At 36.9% G+C, this 18,789-nt stretch overlaps 1 protein-coding gene across 1 annotated transcript in view; it reads right to left on the reverse strand.

The window, feature by feature from the left end:
- Nucleotides 1-18,789, reverse strand: part of LOC128661285 (uncharacterized) — a 427,186-nt gene that overhangs the window by 385,589 nt on the left and 22,808 nt on the right. Inside the window, 1 exon segment of the mRNA XM_053715558.1 lies at nt 8,104-8,441. Within this exon segment, the coding sequence (XP_053571533.1) occupies nt 8,104-8,441 (338 nt within the window).

Here is an 18,789-nt window from a genome sequence, read left to right on the forward strand (position 1 = left end):
TAAAGACAAATAATAAGATTACATTGGAGATGTTATTCTTAAAGTCATTTACAATTGTATTACATATATGATTCAGGAAACACCATTATTTTTGCTAAGGTCCCTTTAAGGATCAACCAGATAAACTAGAGATTTCAATCAATGACATGAATAAAGAGGACAAAGAATCGTGCAATGATATGTCTTTTATTAGTATGTCAGAAAACATCAACAACGTTTATAAATAATCTTTTAAAGATCAGGAAAATTGGAGCCATATGACAAGGTACCAGAGTGCATCACAGTCCATGAAGAGAGTTGCCAAGGGCCAGCATAGCCCCATTGGAGACATATGACAAGGTACCAGAGTGCATCACAGTCCATGAAGAGAGTTGCCAAGGGCCAGCAAAGCCCCATTTGAGCCATATGACAAGGTACCAGAGTGCATCACAGTCCATGAAGAGAGTTGCCAAGGGCCAGCATAGCCCCATTTGAGCCATATGACAAGGTACCAGAGTGCATCACAGTCCATGAAGAGAGTTGCCAAGGGCCAGCATAGCCCCATTGGAGACATATGACAAGGTAACAGAGTGCATCACAGTCCATGAAGAGAGTTGCCAAGGGCCAGCATAGCCCCATTGGAGACATATAACAAGGTAACAGAGTGCATCACAGTCCATGAAGAGAGTTGCCAAGGGCCAGCATAGCCCCATTTGAGCATATGACAAGGTACCAGAGTGCATCACAGTCCATGAAGAGAGTTGCCAAGGGCCAGCATAGCCCCATTTGAGACATATGACAAGGTACCAGAGTGCATCACAGTCCATGAAGAGAGTTGCCAAGGGCCAGCATAGCCCCATTTGAGCCATATGACAAGGTACCAGAGTGCATCACAGTCCATGAAGAGAGTTGCCAAGGGCCAGCATAGCCCCATTTGAGCCATATGACAAGGTACCAGAGTGCATCACAGTCCATGAAGAGAGTTGCCAAGGGCCAGCATAGCCCCATTTGAGCCATATGACAAGGTAAAAGAGTGCAACAGGCACAACAATTACAAGAAAAAAAGGCCAAATGGCAACCATAAAAACAAACATCAACATGTGGACGGAGGATTCTTATCTGCGCCCTTGGAGCATCTCCAGATCCTCCACTTACTGGTCATCCCCTTCATCGTCCTGTGCATGTCTAGCTACAGATTCAAGCATTGAGTTCCACCGCCTCATCTGACGTAGAGTCAAATGCTGAACCTGTAGCTGGGCCTGCATGGTGTCGCTCATCCCTCTCAGGACAGCTGCGTTCCTCAACACGGCCTGCTCTACGCGTGCTAGACCTTCTAGCGTGAGCCATGTTGAGTCACAGCCTAAAATAAAGAAAAAAAAATATTAAAGATAATTACACAACAGACAAAAAAATAAGCAAAGATACATTGTCATCATGAAGACAAATAATTCTTTAAATTAATTTGTTGACATTGATTATTTACACATGAAATATGTTATTCAGACAGACCTAAACCATTAAAGGGACATTTTACTCCAACATGTTGTCCCCTTTAATTGGTTTTTGATGATCCACTTTTACAGCTTGAGTGTCTAAAATCTTGTAAAAGGATTTACATTGTACTTACATTAGCAATTTAAAGATTTTAGTTATACTGTGGTAGGCACACCTATCCTTAAACATTTTGGCGTTGAGGACAAGCTGTGTAAACATAGCAACCAGAAGAAATTACATTCCCACTGGGTTATACAAGAGATAATGTATGAACATTTGTACATAAATTGTTGGATCCAAGTAGTGGTGATTGGTATATGTAGTGATATCAAATTAAAGGGACACTAAACCTAAATATTTTAGTTACTGATTCAGATAGAGCATGACATTAAAAAGAATTATTAATTTAATCGTATTCTTTAAATGTTTGAATTCTCTAGCTATATTTTAAATGCAAGAATGTAAGTTTATAGGGCAGGCCATTTTTGGTTATCAACTTTGGTTGTCCCTGCTGATTGATGGATACATTCATCCAACAATAAAGAAATGATGTCCAGATTTTGTTTTAATAAAAAATAATTATAGGCATTTCTTTGTTTCAATAAAGATAGGAAGAGAATGAAGAATAATTGATAAGAGTAGTAAATTATAAATTTGATTAACATTGCATGCTCTATTTGAATCACAATAGAAACAATTTTCATTCAGTGTACCTTTAAGCATCTTATAATGTTGATTTTGAATGATACTTACAGCTGTGCCTGGGAAGGACAATCCGACACCCAGGACAATGAAGGTTGAGACAGGGGGGAGGGATGGGATTGGGTTGGGGAGGGATGGGATTGGGGAGGGATGGGCTGCTGCTCTGGGGTAGCCGTACAGCTGGGGAGTGGTGAGTTGGGGTCTGGGCAGCTGGGGTAGCTGTACGGGCCAAAAGACGGGGAGAGCGGCGAAGGGGGAGGAAGGGGCGTTTTTTGGGAGGGACAGGATAGGAAAAATGGGAAGGGCCGGGAGGGTCTGTGGAGGGGCAGGGGACTGGGCAGGGGACTGGGCCTTGGCAGGGGACTGGGCAGGGGATTGGGCATGGGCGGAAAACTGATGACCAGAAGAGGAGGATCCATCTGAAATAAATATTATAAATATATTAACATCTCATACATCATGAAATCAAATCAACGCATTTCAACTTGATTATGTTTGCAATATACTTAGAAGTGTGTTTGAATTTCTAAACAATGATGACATGAGGATATGGTATGCATATAGGCACTCAGATGAATAGCAATGACTGTCTGTACAATTATAAAATTATTATTGTGGTTTGGCCTGGAATATGCATGTGACATCATGATGGCATGAATTACAAATCCAAATATTTAAACAAATCCAAGCATATCTTCATGCTGCCTGATATATAAAGGGGGCAGTAGTGTATTTTAACAGACAAATAATATTCCTTTTTAAAGTGCAAAAGCTGTAGACTTTGAATGTCTTCAATAAAATGATTTCCAATAAAGCAACATGTTGGATACATGTTAGATATATTTCACATACCATCAGACTTCAAGGGAGCCTCTTCCTCCTCCGTCCCACATGTTAAATCAATCTCTGTAAAACATAACATGTTGTGTACACGTTAAGATCAGATATTATAACATATGTTACTGTTGCTCAAAGACACACATCAATGTTGCATTAAAGATATACACACACAAAGTTATGATTTACATCATTTTGATGGAGCATACAAATGACATTAGATTTGTTATTCTCAATGATTCAGATTTTCAATTTATTGTTTGTATTAATTTTAAAATCATAAAAGCATAGTACATTGAACATTTAAGATTTCTCATGTGTGTATCACTTGATGATTGTTGTCAAAAATGAACATGGAAACAAACATATGCTATACATCTTCTGAATAACAAAGGTGTAGACTAAGAAAGTTTTAATTCTTAATCTTTCAATATTCAAATAAAATTAATATATAATCAGAGGAGTAAATTATATGTTTGTTTCAAATGTTATGCTTCATCAGAATCATGCTCATAATATTGATTACCAATACACCTTCAATGACATATAAATGAGTCAATGGACTTACCAGAAGACCTAGTGGTGGTATTCAAGCGCTAAGAATGCCCTAAGCTGTAACCAAAAAAATGGGGTCTAACCTCCCCCAGAAAAAAATAATACTGAAACACAGGGATTGGTACAGCGCCAAAAAGGCCAAGGGACAAATATACAAAACTGCCGATACGTTTAAAATGTGGATTTATTACAATCAGATAAAACAATACACGTCATAAATTGTAAAATAGGATAAAACTAAATGGTGTAAGGCAAAGATTGCCGAGCAAGTCTTTAAGAAAGGCAATAGAAAATGTTTAAAACCATAGGATTGCTAGCAAAATTAAAAGAATTTTTAAAAAACACTTGAACCATAAATACTTGATGTTCATATAATTATAATTTGCGTAGAAATCTGAGGTACGTAAAAAAAGGGGCAATTGGCTGTCTAAGAATTGAGTCAGTTATGGATCCATATTTGCGTGTGTACTGTGGTGAATTGTGGGTGGTGCGTGCAACAATTGAAGAGTATCCCTATTCCAGAGTAGACCTGGGTGTGGATGCTTGAAAGCTCCCAGAGGACAAATACAATGTGGTTAATTACAACACAGTCAGAATGATAACAAGTGGAATGCAACACAGTGGTGAAGATGATAAAACTGGATATAAAATCAACAAAAAGGTGCACATAAAATAATGTCAAATGGAAACTAGGACTCCGACACAAAAACAGAAGGAATCCAAGTCCAAAAAAATGGTGAGGTATCCTAAAAAAACAGATGAGGTAGCGCTTAAAGTCAAATATAAAGTCAATGAAAAATAAAAAATAAAACAAAAAAATAAAAAAATTGGTATTCAACAAAGGAGGCTGGAGAGCAAAGTGGGTGCAAAAATCGGTGCGAAAAAATCAGAAAAGGACAAGCATTTGTAATCCAAATATGGCCAATAGGTGATCCAGATATATCACAGTGGTGGAAAAAAATCAAAGTCTAACCACAAATAAGCAAAGTGAAAAAATTGAAAAGAAAAAAGTTGAAAAAAATATAGTGTCAAACAATAAGATGAAGGTAGAAGAATATATGTATTGGGTGAGACAAGGTAAATTCCAGGGATCCCAATGAACTTTAGGCAATCAACGGCTCAATATTGTCGTCCCCAGTAGATTCCTGTAACCCAAAATAACAACATAGCGTAATACAGTAAAAAATATAGGTAATCGGGTTGAAAAGATGCTTACCAAAGGGTCTACGCGTTTCGGTCCTCAAAAGACCTTTTTCAAGACTGATCCAGTGGTAAGCAAAGCATCTTTAAATAGGGGTTTGCTGGAGTACCCGGATGTGGCTTACAAAACATTCCACTTCCGGTTCCGCTTGGCATTTGTAAAAAAGTAACTTTAATTATCAAATGTAGAGTTTATTTGTGGACATATTTGATGTCATATAGGGGGTATTGCAGTGAACGTGCTCATGGCAATACTACTGTTTATATTTAGATGTATCAAAAAGTAGGAAACGTAAGTCGTGACTTCATTTCCGGTTTACGGATCAGATTAGCTTGCCTCTGTATCCTCATTTGACATTCAGTACATCTAAATAGAAACAAATGTTGCAATATGCAAACCAATTAGCGGCGATCATTTCAGACCCTCTACCTTAGGGTATTTTCCAAGAGAAACAAAATTGGCAGTTAGAGATGTTATATGTATCTCTTATATATGTTTTGCAACACTTATGATAATCAAAAATTGACTAAAAATAAAATATAATAGAGAGCATGGTCACTATTTGGACCGCCTCTATATATTCGAAGTTCTGAGGTCCCTATTTTAGACTCAAGGGATCTTGATATGTATTCATAAGTGTGTATAATATATGACATTATCATAACATCATGACCCATTTCTTATTAAACAGGGTATATTTAACAATCTTTATCATGGTCAAATCACAGTACCTTTTATTATCCACGTTTTTTTGGGTATCGTGAACTAGTACCAGGCAGTGATATTGCTATAGTCTCTGTGTGGTATGGAGACCGATAGATAGGTAGTGCCTATGATCAGATTGCTTGAGTTGGTAGCATTAGGGAAATGTTTTTCGCTACAAGACAAAATCTATTGGATGTGATATCGTATTAATTTGAAAGATAGCCGACAGGGTTGGCAATATTATCCTAATGTGGGTACTCCTCAAATATATATTATTTTTAATGTTTGGTTAACTATAGGTATATCTTAGCCCTTTTGGACTTTTTGTTACGATAAATTATCAATCAAGAGGCAATTTCTTAGAAAAATAGGAGTGGACTAGACTTTTAAGGTCAAAATTGGATTTATCCTATACTTAGTTATTACTTGAATGAGAGGTTGGTTGATTGGCATTTGGAAGTCGAGCATGATATCAGATGTCACTTACATATAAGGAGAACTGGTGAATGTATATGATCAGGGATTGATGAACCTATTGAATATGCATTGGACCCGACCAGGCTATTTGTATAAATAGCATTTATGTAGAAGGTATTCTATTATATGATCGTAAGGTATTATACCATATGTCCCTTTTGTATCTAAGAGTACGTGTAGTAATTCTTTTAGTTGAGAAAGGATTTCTATTAGTCTTTATTTCTAACTGACTATCTAAGATTCAAATAGGTTTCAATTAGATTTTTCCATGTGTGGGGGAAGGAAGCTGGTAAGACCTAACAGTTAATTTGAGTCATAAGTGGGCATAGGAGTGGGTTCTCGTTACTAGTTGAAGAGGTGGGCCAGGTCCTCTCTATTGTTTAGACCTTTTGGGTGTAGGCAGTCCAATAGAAAAATCCATTTCGATTCTGCCCTGAGAAGGATTTTTTCAAAGTCCCCTCCCCTCCAGTTTTTCATTATTTTTTGTATGCCCATGAACCTCATCTCCTGTATTCTGCCGTTATGTTTATCTGCAAAATGTTTATATAGTATGGTGTCCTTATTTTGTTTTTCGATCAGTAATATGTGCTCTCTCAGCCTATCTCTGAGGCTTCTCGAAGTCTGGCCAACATACTGGAGGCCACAGGAACACTCGATGAGATAGATGACCCCTGTGTCTTTGCATCTGATAAGGTCCTTAATCGCAAATTCTTCTCCAGTTTGGAATGAATGGAATTGTTTGGTCTTAATCCCTCTCTTGCAAGCTTTACAAGAGTGGCATGGGAAATATCCTTTCAGTGGTTTTCCCTGTAAGTCGTATGTTTTCGTTTTTTTCTTTCGGAGCAAGCTTGGAGCTAATACGTTTTTAAGGTTACTTGTTTTTTTATATACAAAACTGGGTCGATCAGGGAGTGAGTTCCCAATGATCTCATCGTCCTTCAGCAGATGCCAGTGTTTTTTAAATATTTTTTCCATAATATATCTGTTACTGCTGTACTCTGTGATCATTGGTATATTGAGTCTTCCTTCTGTCCCGTATCCTTTCTTTTCTTTGTATTTTGTTAGATCTTTCCTTTCCACCTTTCTTACTTCCTCTATCTTGAGGTTTAGATCTTCTTCCTTATAGCCTCGTTCTACAAACTTTTCTTTTAGACGGGTCACTTGTTTCTCCCATGTCTGGATGTTCGAGCAGTTTTTTCGAACTCTTAAAAATTGGCTTTTGGGGATGTTGTTTATCCATTTTTCATGATGGCAACTATTGTGATGCACATAGTTGTTACTGTCAACTGTTTTGAAGTGCGTGGACGTTTCCCATTTGCTATTGTGGACTTCTATTTTTAAGTCCAAGAAGACTATTTCTTTTAGGCTCCAAATGTGGGTGAACTTTAGATTTAGAACGTTTTTGTTCATAATCTCAATAGTATATATAAGGTCTTGTATTGTACCTTTCCAGATGATGAGAATATCATCGATATATCTGCGATAGAGGACCAGGTCCGCGCTCGCTGGGCAGGAGTCCCAGAATATACTCTCCCATTTGCCCATAAATAAGTTGGCATAGCTGGGCGCGAACCTGGTCCCCATAGCTGTACCGCAGATTTGTTGGTAGTATAGTCCTTCATTGCAGAAGTAGTTGTGCTGTAAAATGTGTTGGATACTGTTCAATATAAACTTAGCCTGATCTTCCAACATCAGGGGATCTTTATCCAAGAACCATTTTATTGCTTCAAGTCCCTCTTTGTGGGGTATGCTGGTATATAAGGCGGCTACATCACAGGTAGCCATGATGTAGCCTTCTTCCCACGGGATCTCTTCCAGGATGTTTAGAACTTGTGTGGAATCTTTCAAGTATGATGGAAGAGCCTTTACGTACTTCTGAAGATGTTGATCGACGTATTCGGACAAGTTACTTGTGAGTGACCCGATTCCAGAAATTATCGGACGTCCGGGAGGGTCTATCAGAGTTTTGTGTATCTTGGGTAAATGGTATATTATAGGTGTCATCGGATGTTTTATGTCTAGATATCTATGCTCTTTTTCGTTCAAAATGCCGGAATTTTTGGCTGTTTTGAGAAGTTCCTTGAGTTCTTCTTGATATTGTTTCACAGGATTATTCCTAAGCTTTAGATATGTTTGTTGGTCGCCGAGGAGACGTTGGTTCTCTGCATTGTATTTCTCCCTGTCGAGAATAACGATGCCCCCGCCTTTATCGGCTGGCTTAATCGTTAGTTGGTTGTTCGCCTCAAGTTTCCTGATGGTCTCTATATGTTGTTTGGTTAGGTTGTGTTTGATCCTTTTCAAACTCTTTTGTTTGACATCTCTAATATCTTTGGTGACCATGATTTCAAATGCGTCAATAGCATTTCCTTTGGCATAGGTGGGATAGAAGCTGGACTTTGGTTTAAGTCCCGTGTGGATATATGGATCTTCGGCATCAGCTGAGGTGTAACTTCTGGGTATTGTTGTGTCAAGAGCAGTTTTTAGGAAGTACCTTTTTAAGGTTAATTTCCTTATAAAATCCTTAGTACTCATAAATGTTTGGAATTTATCCATGCTTCTTGCCGGAGCAAAAGAGAGGCCATACTTCAGAACTTCCTTTTCTTCTTTTTTTATTTCATATGAACTAAGATTGAAGATTCCATCTCCAGTGGCCCTCTTATCTGATCCACGAGATGATGTAGGTACTTGTGTAAGATGGCCTCTCTTTTGCTCCGGCAAGAAGCATGGATAAATTCCAAACATTTATGAGTACTAAGGATTTTATAAGGAAATTAACCTTAAAAAGGTACTTCCTAAAAACTGCTCTTGACACAACAATACCCAGAAGTTACACCTCAGCTGATGCCGAAGATCCATATATCCACACGGGACTTAAACCAAAGTCCAGCTTCTATCCCACCTATGCCAAAGGAAATGCTATTGACGCATTTGAAATCATGGTCACCAAAGATATTAGAGATGTCAAACAAAAGAGTTTGAAAAGGATCAAACACAACCTAACCAAACAACATATAGAGACCATCAGGAAACTTGAGGCGAACAACCAACCAACGATTAAGCCAGCCGATAAAGGCGGGGGCATCGTTATTCTCGACAGGGAGAAATACAATGCAGAGAACCAACGTCTCCTCGGCGACCAACAAACATATCTAAAGCTTAGGAATAATCCTGTGAAACAATATCAAGAAGAACTCAAGGAACTTCTCAAAACAGCCAAAAATTCCGGCATTTTGAACGAAAAAGAGCATAGATATCTAGACATAAAACATCCGATGACACCTATAATATACCATTTACCCAAGATACACAAAACTCTGATAGACCCTCCCGGACGTCCGATAATTTCTGGAATCGGGTCACTCACAAGTAACTTGTCCGAATACGTCGATCAACATCTTCAGAAGTACGTAAAGGCTCTTCCATCATACTTGAAAGATTCCACACAAGTTCTAAACATCCTGGAAGAGATCCCGTGGGAAGAAGGCTACATCATGGCTACCTGTGATGTAGCCGCCTTATATACCAGCATACCCCACAAAGAGGGACTTGAAGCAATAAAATGGTTCTTGGATAAAGACCCCCTGATGTTGGAAGATCAGGCTAAGTTTATATTGAACAGTATCCAACACATTTTACAGCACAACTACTTCTGCAATGAAGGACTATACTACCAACAAATCTGCGGTACAGCTATGGGGACCAGGTTCGCGCCCAGCTATGCCAACTTATTTATGGGCAAATGGGAGAGTATATTCTGGGACTCCTGCCCAGCGAGCGCGGACCTGGTCCTCTATCGCAGATATATCGATGATATTCTCATCATCTGGAAAGGTACAATACAAGACCTTATATATACTATTGAGATTATGAACAAAAACGTTCTAAATCTAAAGTTCACCCACATTTGGAGCCTAAAAGAAATAGTCTTCTTGGACTTAAAAATAGAAGTCCACAATAGCAAATGGGAAACGTCCACGCACTTCAAAACAGTTGATAGTAACAACTATGTGCATCACAATAGTTGCCATCATGAAAAATGGATAAACAACATCCCCAAAAGCCAATTTTTAAGAGTTCGAAAAAACTGCTCGAACATCCAGACATGGGAGAAACAAGTGACCCGTCTAAAAGAAAAGTTTGTAGAACGAGGCTATAAGGAAGAAGATCTAAACCTCAAGATAGAGGAAGTAAGAAAGGTGGAAAGGAAAGATCTAACAAAATACAAAGAAAAGAAAGGATACGGGACAGAAGGAAGACTCAATATACCAATGATCACAGAGTACAGCAGTAACAGATATATTATGGAAAAAATCTTTAAAAAACACTGGCATCTGCTGAAGGACGATGAGATCATTGGGAACTCACTCCCTGATCGACCCAGTTTTGTATATAAAAAAACAAGTAACCTTAAAAACGTATTAGCTCCAAGCTTGCTCCGAAAGAAAAAAACGAAAACATACGACTTACAGGGAAAACCACTGAAAGGATATTTCCCATGCCACTCTTGTAAAGCTTGCAAGAGAGGGATTAAGACCAAACAATTCCATTCATTCCAAACTGGAGAAGAATTTGCGATTAAGGACCTTATTAGATGCAAAGACACAGGGGTCATCTATCTCATCGAGTGTTCCTGTGGCCTCCAGTATGTTGGCCAGACTTCGAGAAGCCTCAGAGATAGGCTGAGAGAGCACATATTACTGATCGAAAAACAAAATAAGGACACCATACTATATAAACATTTTGCAGATAAACATAACGGCAGAATACAGGAGATGAGGTTCATGGGCATACAAAAAATAATGAAAAACTGGAGGGGAGGGGACTTTGAAAAAATCCTTCTCAGGGCAGAATCGAAATGGATTTTTCTATTGGACTGCCTACACCCAAAAGGTCTAAACAATAGAGAGGACCTGGCCCACCTTTTCAACTAGTAACGAGAACCCACTCCTATGCCCACTTATGACTCAAATTAACTGTTAGGTCTTACCAGCTTCCTTCCCCCACACATAAAAAAATCTAATTGAAACCTATCTGAATCTTAGAGAGTCAGTTAGAAATAAAGACTAATAGAAATCCTTTCTCAACTAAAAGAATTACTACACGCACTCTTAGATACAAAAGGATATATATGGTATAATACCTTACGATCATATAATGAAACACCTTCTACATAAATGCTATTTACACAAATAGCCTTGTCGGGTCCAATGCATATTCAATAGGTTCATCAATCCCTGATCATATACATTCACCAGTTCTCCTTATATGTAAGTGACATCTGATATCATGCTCGACTTCCAAATGCCAATCAACCAACGTCCCATTCAAGTAATAACTAAGTATAGGATAAATCCAATTTTGACCTTAAAAGTCTAGTCCACTCCTATTTTTCTAAGAAATTGCCTCTTGATTGATAATTTATCGTAACACAAAGTCCAAAAGGGCTAAGATATACCTATAGTTAACCAAACATTAAAAATAATATATATTTGAGGAGTACCCACATTAGGATAATATTGCCAACCCTGTCTGCTATCTTTCAAATTGATATCACATCCAATAGATTTTGTCTTGTAGCGAAAAACATTTCCCTAATGCTACCAACTCAAGCAATCTGATCATAGGCACTACCTATCTATCGGTCTCCATACCACACAGAGACTATAGCAATATCACTGCCTGGTACTAGTTCACGATACCCAAAAAAAACGTGGATAACAAAAGGAACTGTGATTTGACCATGATAAAGATTGTTACATATACCCTGTTTAATAAGAAATGGGTCATGATGTTATGATAATGTCATATATTATACACACTTATGAATACATATCAAGATCCCTTGAGTCTAAAATAGGGACCTCAGAACTTCGAATATATAGAGGCGGTCCAAATAGTGACCATGCTCTCTATTATATTTTATTTTTAGTCAATTTTTGATTATCATAAGTGTTGCAAAACATATATAAGAGATACATATAACATCTCTAACTGCCAATTTTGTTTCTCTTGGAAAATACCCAAAGGTAGAGGGTCTGAAATGATCGCCGCTAATTGGTTTGCATATTGCAACATTTGTTTCTATTTAGATGTACTGAATGTCATATGAGGATACAGAGGCAAGCTACTCTGATCCGTAAACCGGAAATGAAGTCACGACTTACGTTTCCTACTTTTTGATACATCTAAATATAAACAGTAGTATTGCCATGAGCACGTTCACTGCAATACCCCCTATATGACATCAAATATGTCCACAAATAAACTCTACATTTGATAATTAAAGTTACTTTTTTACAAATGCCAAGCGGAACCGGAAGTGGAATGTTTTGTAAGCCACATCCGGGCACTCCAGCAAACCCCTATTTAAAGATGCTTTGCTTACCACTGGATCAGTCTTGAAAAAGGTCTTTTGAGGACCGAAACGCGTAGACCCTTTGGTAAGCATCTTTTCAATCCGATTACCTATATTTTTTACTGTATTACGCTATGTTGTTATTTTGGGTTACAGGAATCTACTGGGGACGACAATATTGAGCCGTTGATTGCCTAAAGTTCATTGGGATCCCTGGAATTTACCTTGTCTCACCCAATACATATATTCTTCTACCTTCATCTTATTGTTTGACACTATAATTTTTTCAACTTTTTTCTTTTCAATTTTTTCACTTTGCTTATTTGTGGTTAGACTTTGATTTTTTTCCACCACTGTGATATATCTGGATCACCTATTGGCCATATTTGGATTACAAATGCTTGTCCTTTTCTGATTTTTTCGCACCGATTTTTGCACCCACTTTGTTCTCCAGCCTCCTTTGTTGAATACCAATTTTTTTGTTTTATTTTTTATTTTTCATTGACTTTATATTTGACTTTAAGCGCTACCTCATCTGTTTTTTTAGGATACCTCACCATTTTTTTGGACTTGGATTCCTTCTGTTTTTGTGTCGGAGTCCTAGTTTCCATTTGACATTATTTTATGTGCACCTTTTTGTTGATTTTATATCCAGTTTTATCATCTTCACCACTGTGTTGCATTCCACTTGTTATCATTCTGACTGTGTTGTAATTAACCACATTGTATTTGTCCTCTGGGAGCTTTCAAGCATCCACACCCAGGTCTACTCTGGAATAGGGATACTCTTCAATTGTTGCACGCACCACCCACAATTCACCACAGTACACACGCAAATATGGATCCATAACTGACTCAATTCTTAGACAGCCAATTGCCCCTTTTTTTACGTACCTCAGATTTCTACGCAAATTATAATTATATGAACATCAAGTATTTATGGTTCAAGTGTTTTTTAAAAATTCTTTTAATTTTGCTAGCAATCCTATGGTTTTAAACATTTTCTATTGCCTTTCTTAAAGACTTGCTCGGCAATCTTTGCCTTACACCATTTAGTTTTATCCTATTTTACAATTTATGACGTGTATTGTTTTATCTGATTGTAATAAATCCACATTTTAAACGTATCGGCAGTTTTGTATATTTGTCCCTTGGCCTTTTTGGCGCTGTACCAATCCCTGTGTTTCAGTACTTACCAGAAGACCGCAAAGGCAGCTCTGTGTCGGTGCTGGATTCCTCTGGGCTCCCCACAACAACTCTCTCTATGAATGATATAGATATATATTAGTGAACACATTTGGTATAGCACTAAATCACATCTGTATCGATTTATAAGAATAATCAACTTGAAAATGTGAAGAATAGAGCAGTCATTATAAAAAAAAATGCTTGATTGAATCAAGGGGATTCTGTAAAAAATGATGTATTTAACATATGTTTAATTTCTGACTATATTAGACATCAAACTCATCTCATACGATGCTATTGCATATCTAAATATACCCATTGATCAATGTTCTTAAAAGAATACACACAAAACACATTTTGAATAACAGCTGTTGACAAATATAAACAAAGACATGTGGCACATCGAGCCATTTGTGCAATGTACAGTAATCTTGTTTAGGACACAACACATATTGATCACAATACCAAACCAAATTGATTAGTACAAATATGTAATCATGGTGCTGTTAGAGTATGCTTATATCTATAAAGTAACTCCAACAGTGAATATGTGAATTATATTCAATATTGTCTAATCCAAAGAATGTAAGGATTAATTAATCTATTGTTTATTAAAGGGACACTGACATGATTTATTTCAATCATTGATTTCACTGTTCAAACTGTTCCAAATGATTTAACATTGACTCCTATTATATTTTAATGTTGCTACATTTTAATCTTAAAGCAGATAGCAATATTGGATTCAATAAATATTGTTTGTGAAGGTATCCACCAATCATCAATAAAAACCCAGGTTGGTCAACCAAAATGGAGCTGCAGATAAACGTACATTCTTGATTTTAAAATACATTTAGCAATAGAATATTTCAAATATGATTATAGTATTATATTAAATGTTGATTAATATTGCATGCTCTATCTGAATGACAACATTAATAATTTTAGCTCAGTGTCCCTTTAATTAAAAATATATTGATTTGACAATGTTGCTGTTAATGAATTCTCTACTCCATATGTTGATGTAATGAATGGGATGGAGCATGCAATTCCAATCTAATATGTTAGTTAAGGATATCATAAGAATTACTTAATTTTCCTCTATTAAAGGGACATGAAGCTCAAAATGTGTAATTGTATACTTTTTGAAACTATGTACTACTGTTATCTGAACACATGATTTTAACTTTTGACAAAATGCCAATTTATGCATAAAAAACAGCCGATAATACCAGTAATGCATTGTTTAACCTAAACCAAAATCAATATGTTTTTAGAAGAACTAAAACAATAGACTAAACCAATGTAGCTCTAAAATGTTTAAACAAAACAATAAAATCACGTTTCAAAACATTCAATGTAAAATTTAGTTGGCATGTCCCTTAAATGACGTGATCAATTTCAAAAATTGAATCTATATTTTAAAATCAAACATATGCAAAAGTGTGTGAATTTTTCTAAATGTATCCAAATAAGATTAAGCAATACACAGGGGAAGAATATAAATTGGACATTCAAAGAATATTACATTAAAATGAAGATATCAAGAATAGATGGGATATCTTAAATTCGATAAAAAAAATTCTGATTAGTCTTACAATGTAATCCTATGTTTGTTTGTTTTTTATTGTTATTTGAAAATATTTTACTAATCCATTTTGCAGATACATATAAATATTGAACAATGTGGATTTAGTATGTAATGTTCTGTCCATGTTTCTAAGACAAATGTCAATTAAAATGAGACATACCATACTGTGACAAGCCCTGGCTTGAGGTTCGTGGATGTTTATTTTGTCGGTATATGTTAACTACTGGGTCTGAGCTGTCGGTAGAGATTTGTGCGTTGGGTGTTTTTTGAGTGTCGGTAACTAAACTCTAAATACCGGAGGGCGGTAAAAACCAGCGTTAGGAGCCTCTAACGCTGGTTTTCACGGCTACCGCCAAACTCTAAATCTAGGCCAAAGTGACCAAAACAATTACAAAACAACAAAAAATAATGGTGCACATCCAACCACTTAAGTCCACTCTTTCATGGCATATTTATATATGCTTCTGTCTGCCAAATATACTTATATAGTTCAAATAAAATTGGGATTAACATCTCACAATAATATTGACTTATATTTATGCTGCAAAAAAATATTATTGTGAGATGTTAATCCCAATTTTATTTGAACTATGTAAATATATTTAGCAGATAGAAGTATATTTGTTTTTGCAGCACAAATATAAGCCAATATTATTGCGAGATGTTTATCTCAATCTTATTAGAAGCTTTGTAAGTATATTTGGCAGACAGAAGCATATACTAATATGCCATGAAAGAGTGGACTTAAGTGGTTGGATGTGCACCATTATTATTTTTTGTTGTTTTGTAATTGTTTTGGTCACTTTGGTAGCACTCCCACAATATATGTGTTAAGATTAAACAGTCCTTTTGTGGTGTGCGTAACCAAAAAACCCCTTTGTTGTATCTCTTAAATAGGGAGCTGACCAAATCCCTCCCCTTTGGTTACTGCACGCCACTTAGCCCAGGTGTGTTCCAGATAAATATACTTAATAAGCTAGAAAGCTTCACACTGTGTAGACATGACTTGCTGCAGTGTGGAAACTGGTTAGTGTAGGACCAGTCTTTATGGGACACCTTGTAAGTGGTGACTGGCTTAGCAGAATATGATCATATTGTGTGACTAAGATCCCATTTCATTTAAAGGCATTTTTTTAAAGCAAAACATTTTTTTGCAGCATAAATATGTCAATATTATTGTGAGATGTTAATCCCAATTTTATTTGAACACTGTATGTATATTTAGCAGATAGAAGTATATTTGTTTTTGCAGCACAAATATAAGCTCATATTATTGCGAGATGTTTATCTCAATCTTATTAGAAGCATTGTAAGTATATTTGGCAGACAGAAGCATATACTAATATGCCATGAAAGAGTGGACTTAAGTGGTTGGATGTGCACCAATATTTTTTGTTGTTATTTATTTTTATATATATATATATATGTAAAAATGCAAATAGAGAAAAAGACACTCACTGAAAAATTATATAAAACTTAACATTTAATAAGTCACATAAAAAGCATAACGTTTCGGGAATGTTACGTCCCCTTTGTCAAATGCATAATACAGCAAAGAAAAATTACAGAGCAGTATACAGAACATCATAACCTATCACCTTAAATACCCATATGTTACTCCATAGAACGCCGAGCCACGAATGCAGCTCGTGTGCAGGGACAGAAGGCAGTGACGTCACCAGCGTGCATCACGCCGGGACGTTCACTCGCATAGTAACGTGGAGACGCATGGTCATAACAAGCCAGCCAATAGAGGAGCATCTCGATCGTCTGTCAAAACAAAGCACACATGCGATCATAAGCGTATAAAGTGTATCATCCCACTATGATCAATTATAGCAAGCTTGTGGTAACTAACTAGAGTATAACCCTGCACGGAGATAACATAATGTGAATAATAAAACTCATTTAAAAACATCAAATTCTAACACTTCGTAGTGATTCATAAAGGGCAAGTAGTAAATGTGAAAAATAAATAAATAGAACAGCATTAGAGCAATATTATAGCACTGTATGCATAATATGATAGGCAACAAAGGCGACATTTCACCAAATGACCCTAACTGATTCTAGAATCACATCATATACAAACATATGTGCCTTACTCTTAACCATTCATGCACCCAAGAGTATGTAGAAAACTGGATACCTGAGGACTTAGAAAATGGATTGGTTATGATGTTCTGTATACTGCTCTGTAATTTTTCTTTGCTGTATCATGCATTTGACAAAGGGGGCGTAACATTCCCGAAACGTTATGCTTTTTATGTGACTTATTAAATGTTAAGTTTTATATAATTTTCTTAACCATTCATGCACCCAAGAGTATGGTAGAAAACTGGATACCTGAGGACTTAGAAAATGGATGTGTGCCATAGACTTAGATCATATACCGATCTTATTTCATCCAGATAGTGACATGACCCAGACTGTCATAGATATGGTGCTTGTGACTGTCATTAATAAGGTGCTTGTAAGGTGTTTGTAATGTGCTATTTCAGGTCCCTGTATAAAATGGTCCAAAGTCCAACATTGTATATAACCCTTTTGGTGTTATGGTGTTGAGTGTGTATATCCATCTGGCCTCCTTCTTAAGTAATTGATTGCTTTTATTGCCTCCCCCCTTGTCAGCGGTGGTACCTGATCGATGAGCATAGTTCTTAGACTTGAGACACTATGCTTGCAGCGGGCAAAGTGGCGAGCCACTGGCTGGCCAGAGTCCCCTTTTTTCAGAGCTTCCCTCATCGCACAGCGATGATTTGCCATCCTTTCTCGAAAAACATAATTTATGTAAGAACTTACCTGATAAATTAATTTCTTTCATATTAGCAAGAGTCCATGAGCTAGTGACGTATGGGATATACATTCCTACCAGGAGGGGCAAAGTTTCCAAAACCTCAAAATGCCTATAAATACACCCCTCACCACACCCACAAATCAGTTTTACAAACTTTGCCTCCCATGGAGGTGGTGAAGTAAGTTTGTGCTTCATCATGCTTATGTCAAGTCGGGTAAAACTCCGCCTCAAAGGATTACAGCTCATTCTACTAGGTCATCATGTCACTATCATAGCCACGTGCAATGAGCTTATTAGACATTTCATTTAGTTGTGTCTCTTTGGTTAGTGCCTTGGTATTGTTACGCAATACTCAGGTGAGTTGAGAGGCCACGTTACCCCTTTTCTGATGCATAGGATGATAACTACTTTAAATTTGAGAAAGACTTCTATCTGCAGATCTCGGGGACTACCATGGGGTCAAATATGGCACGCACATATGCCAACCTCTACATGTCCTGGTACGAGCAATATATCATGAGACCCCAGGACATGGTGGAGGTTGTTTACTATACCAGGTACATAGATTATGTTTTTCTCGTCTGGCGAGGTACCACTGAGGATCTCATTCTATGGGTTGATAGCCTTAATAATCTGACATTACCAATCAACTTTAAAATTGAGTTTGATATTAATATGGTCCATTTTTTGGATTTTAATATCTTTAAAGTTGTGAATGAAGGGGTATGCAGGTTTGGTACCTCTTTATATACCAAACCTACAGACCGTAATTCCTTGTTAGAAGCTCACAGTTATCATCCTATGCATCAGAAAAGGGGTATCGTGGCCTCTCAACTCACCCGAGTATTGCGTAAAAATACTGAGGCACTAACCAAAGAGACACAACTAAATGAAATATCTAATAAGCT

This window comes from Bombina bombina, chromosome 5 (genome assembly GCF_027579735.1).
Source record: "Bombina bombina isolate aBomBom1 chromosome 5, aBomBom1.pri, whole genome shotgun sequence".
In the NCBI taxonomy this organism is placed as follows: domain Eukaryota; kingdom Metazoa; phylum Chordata; class Amphibia; order Anura; family Bombinatoridae; genus Bombina; species Bombina bombina.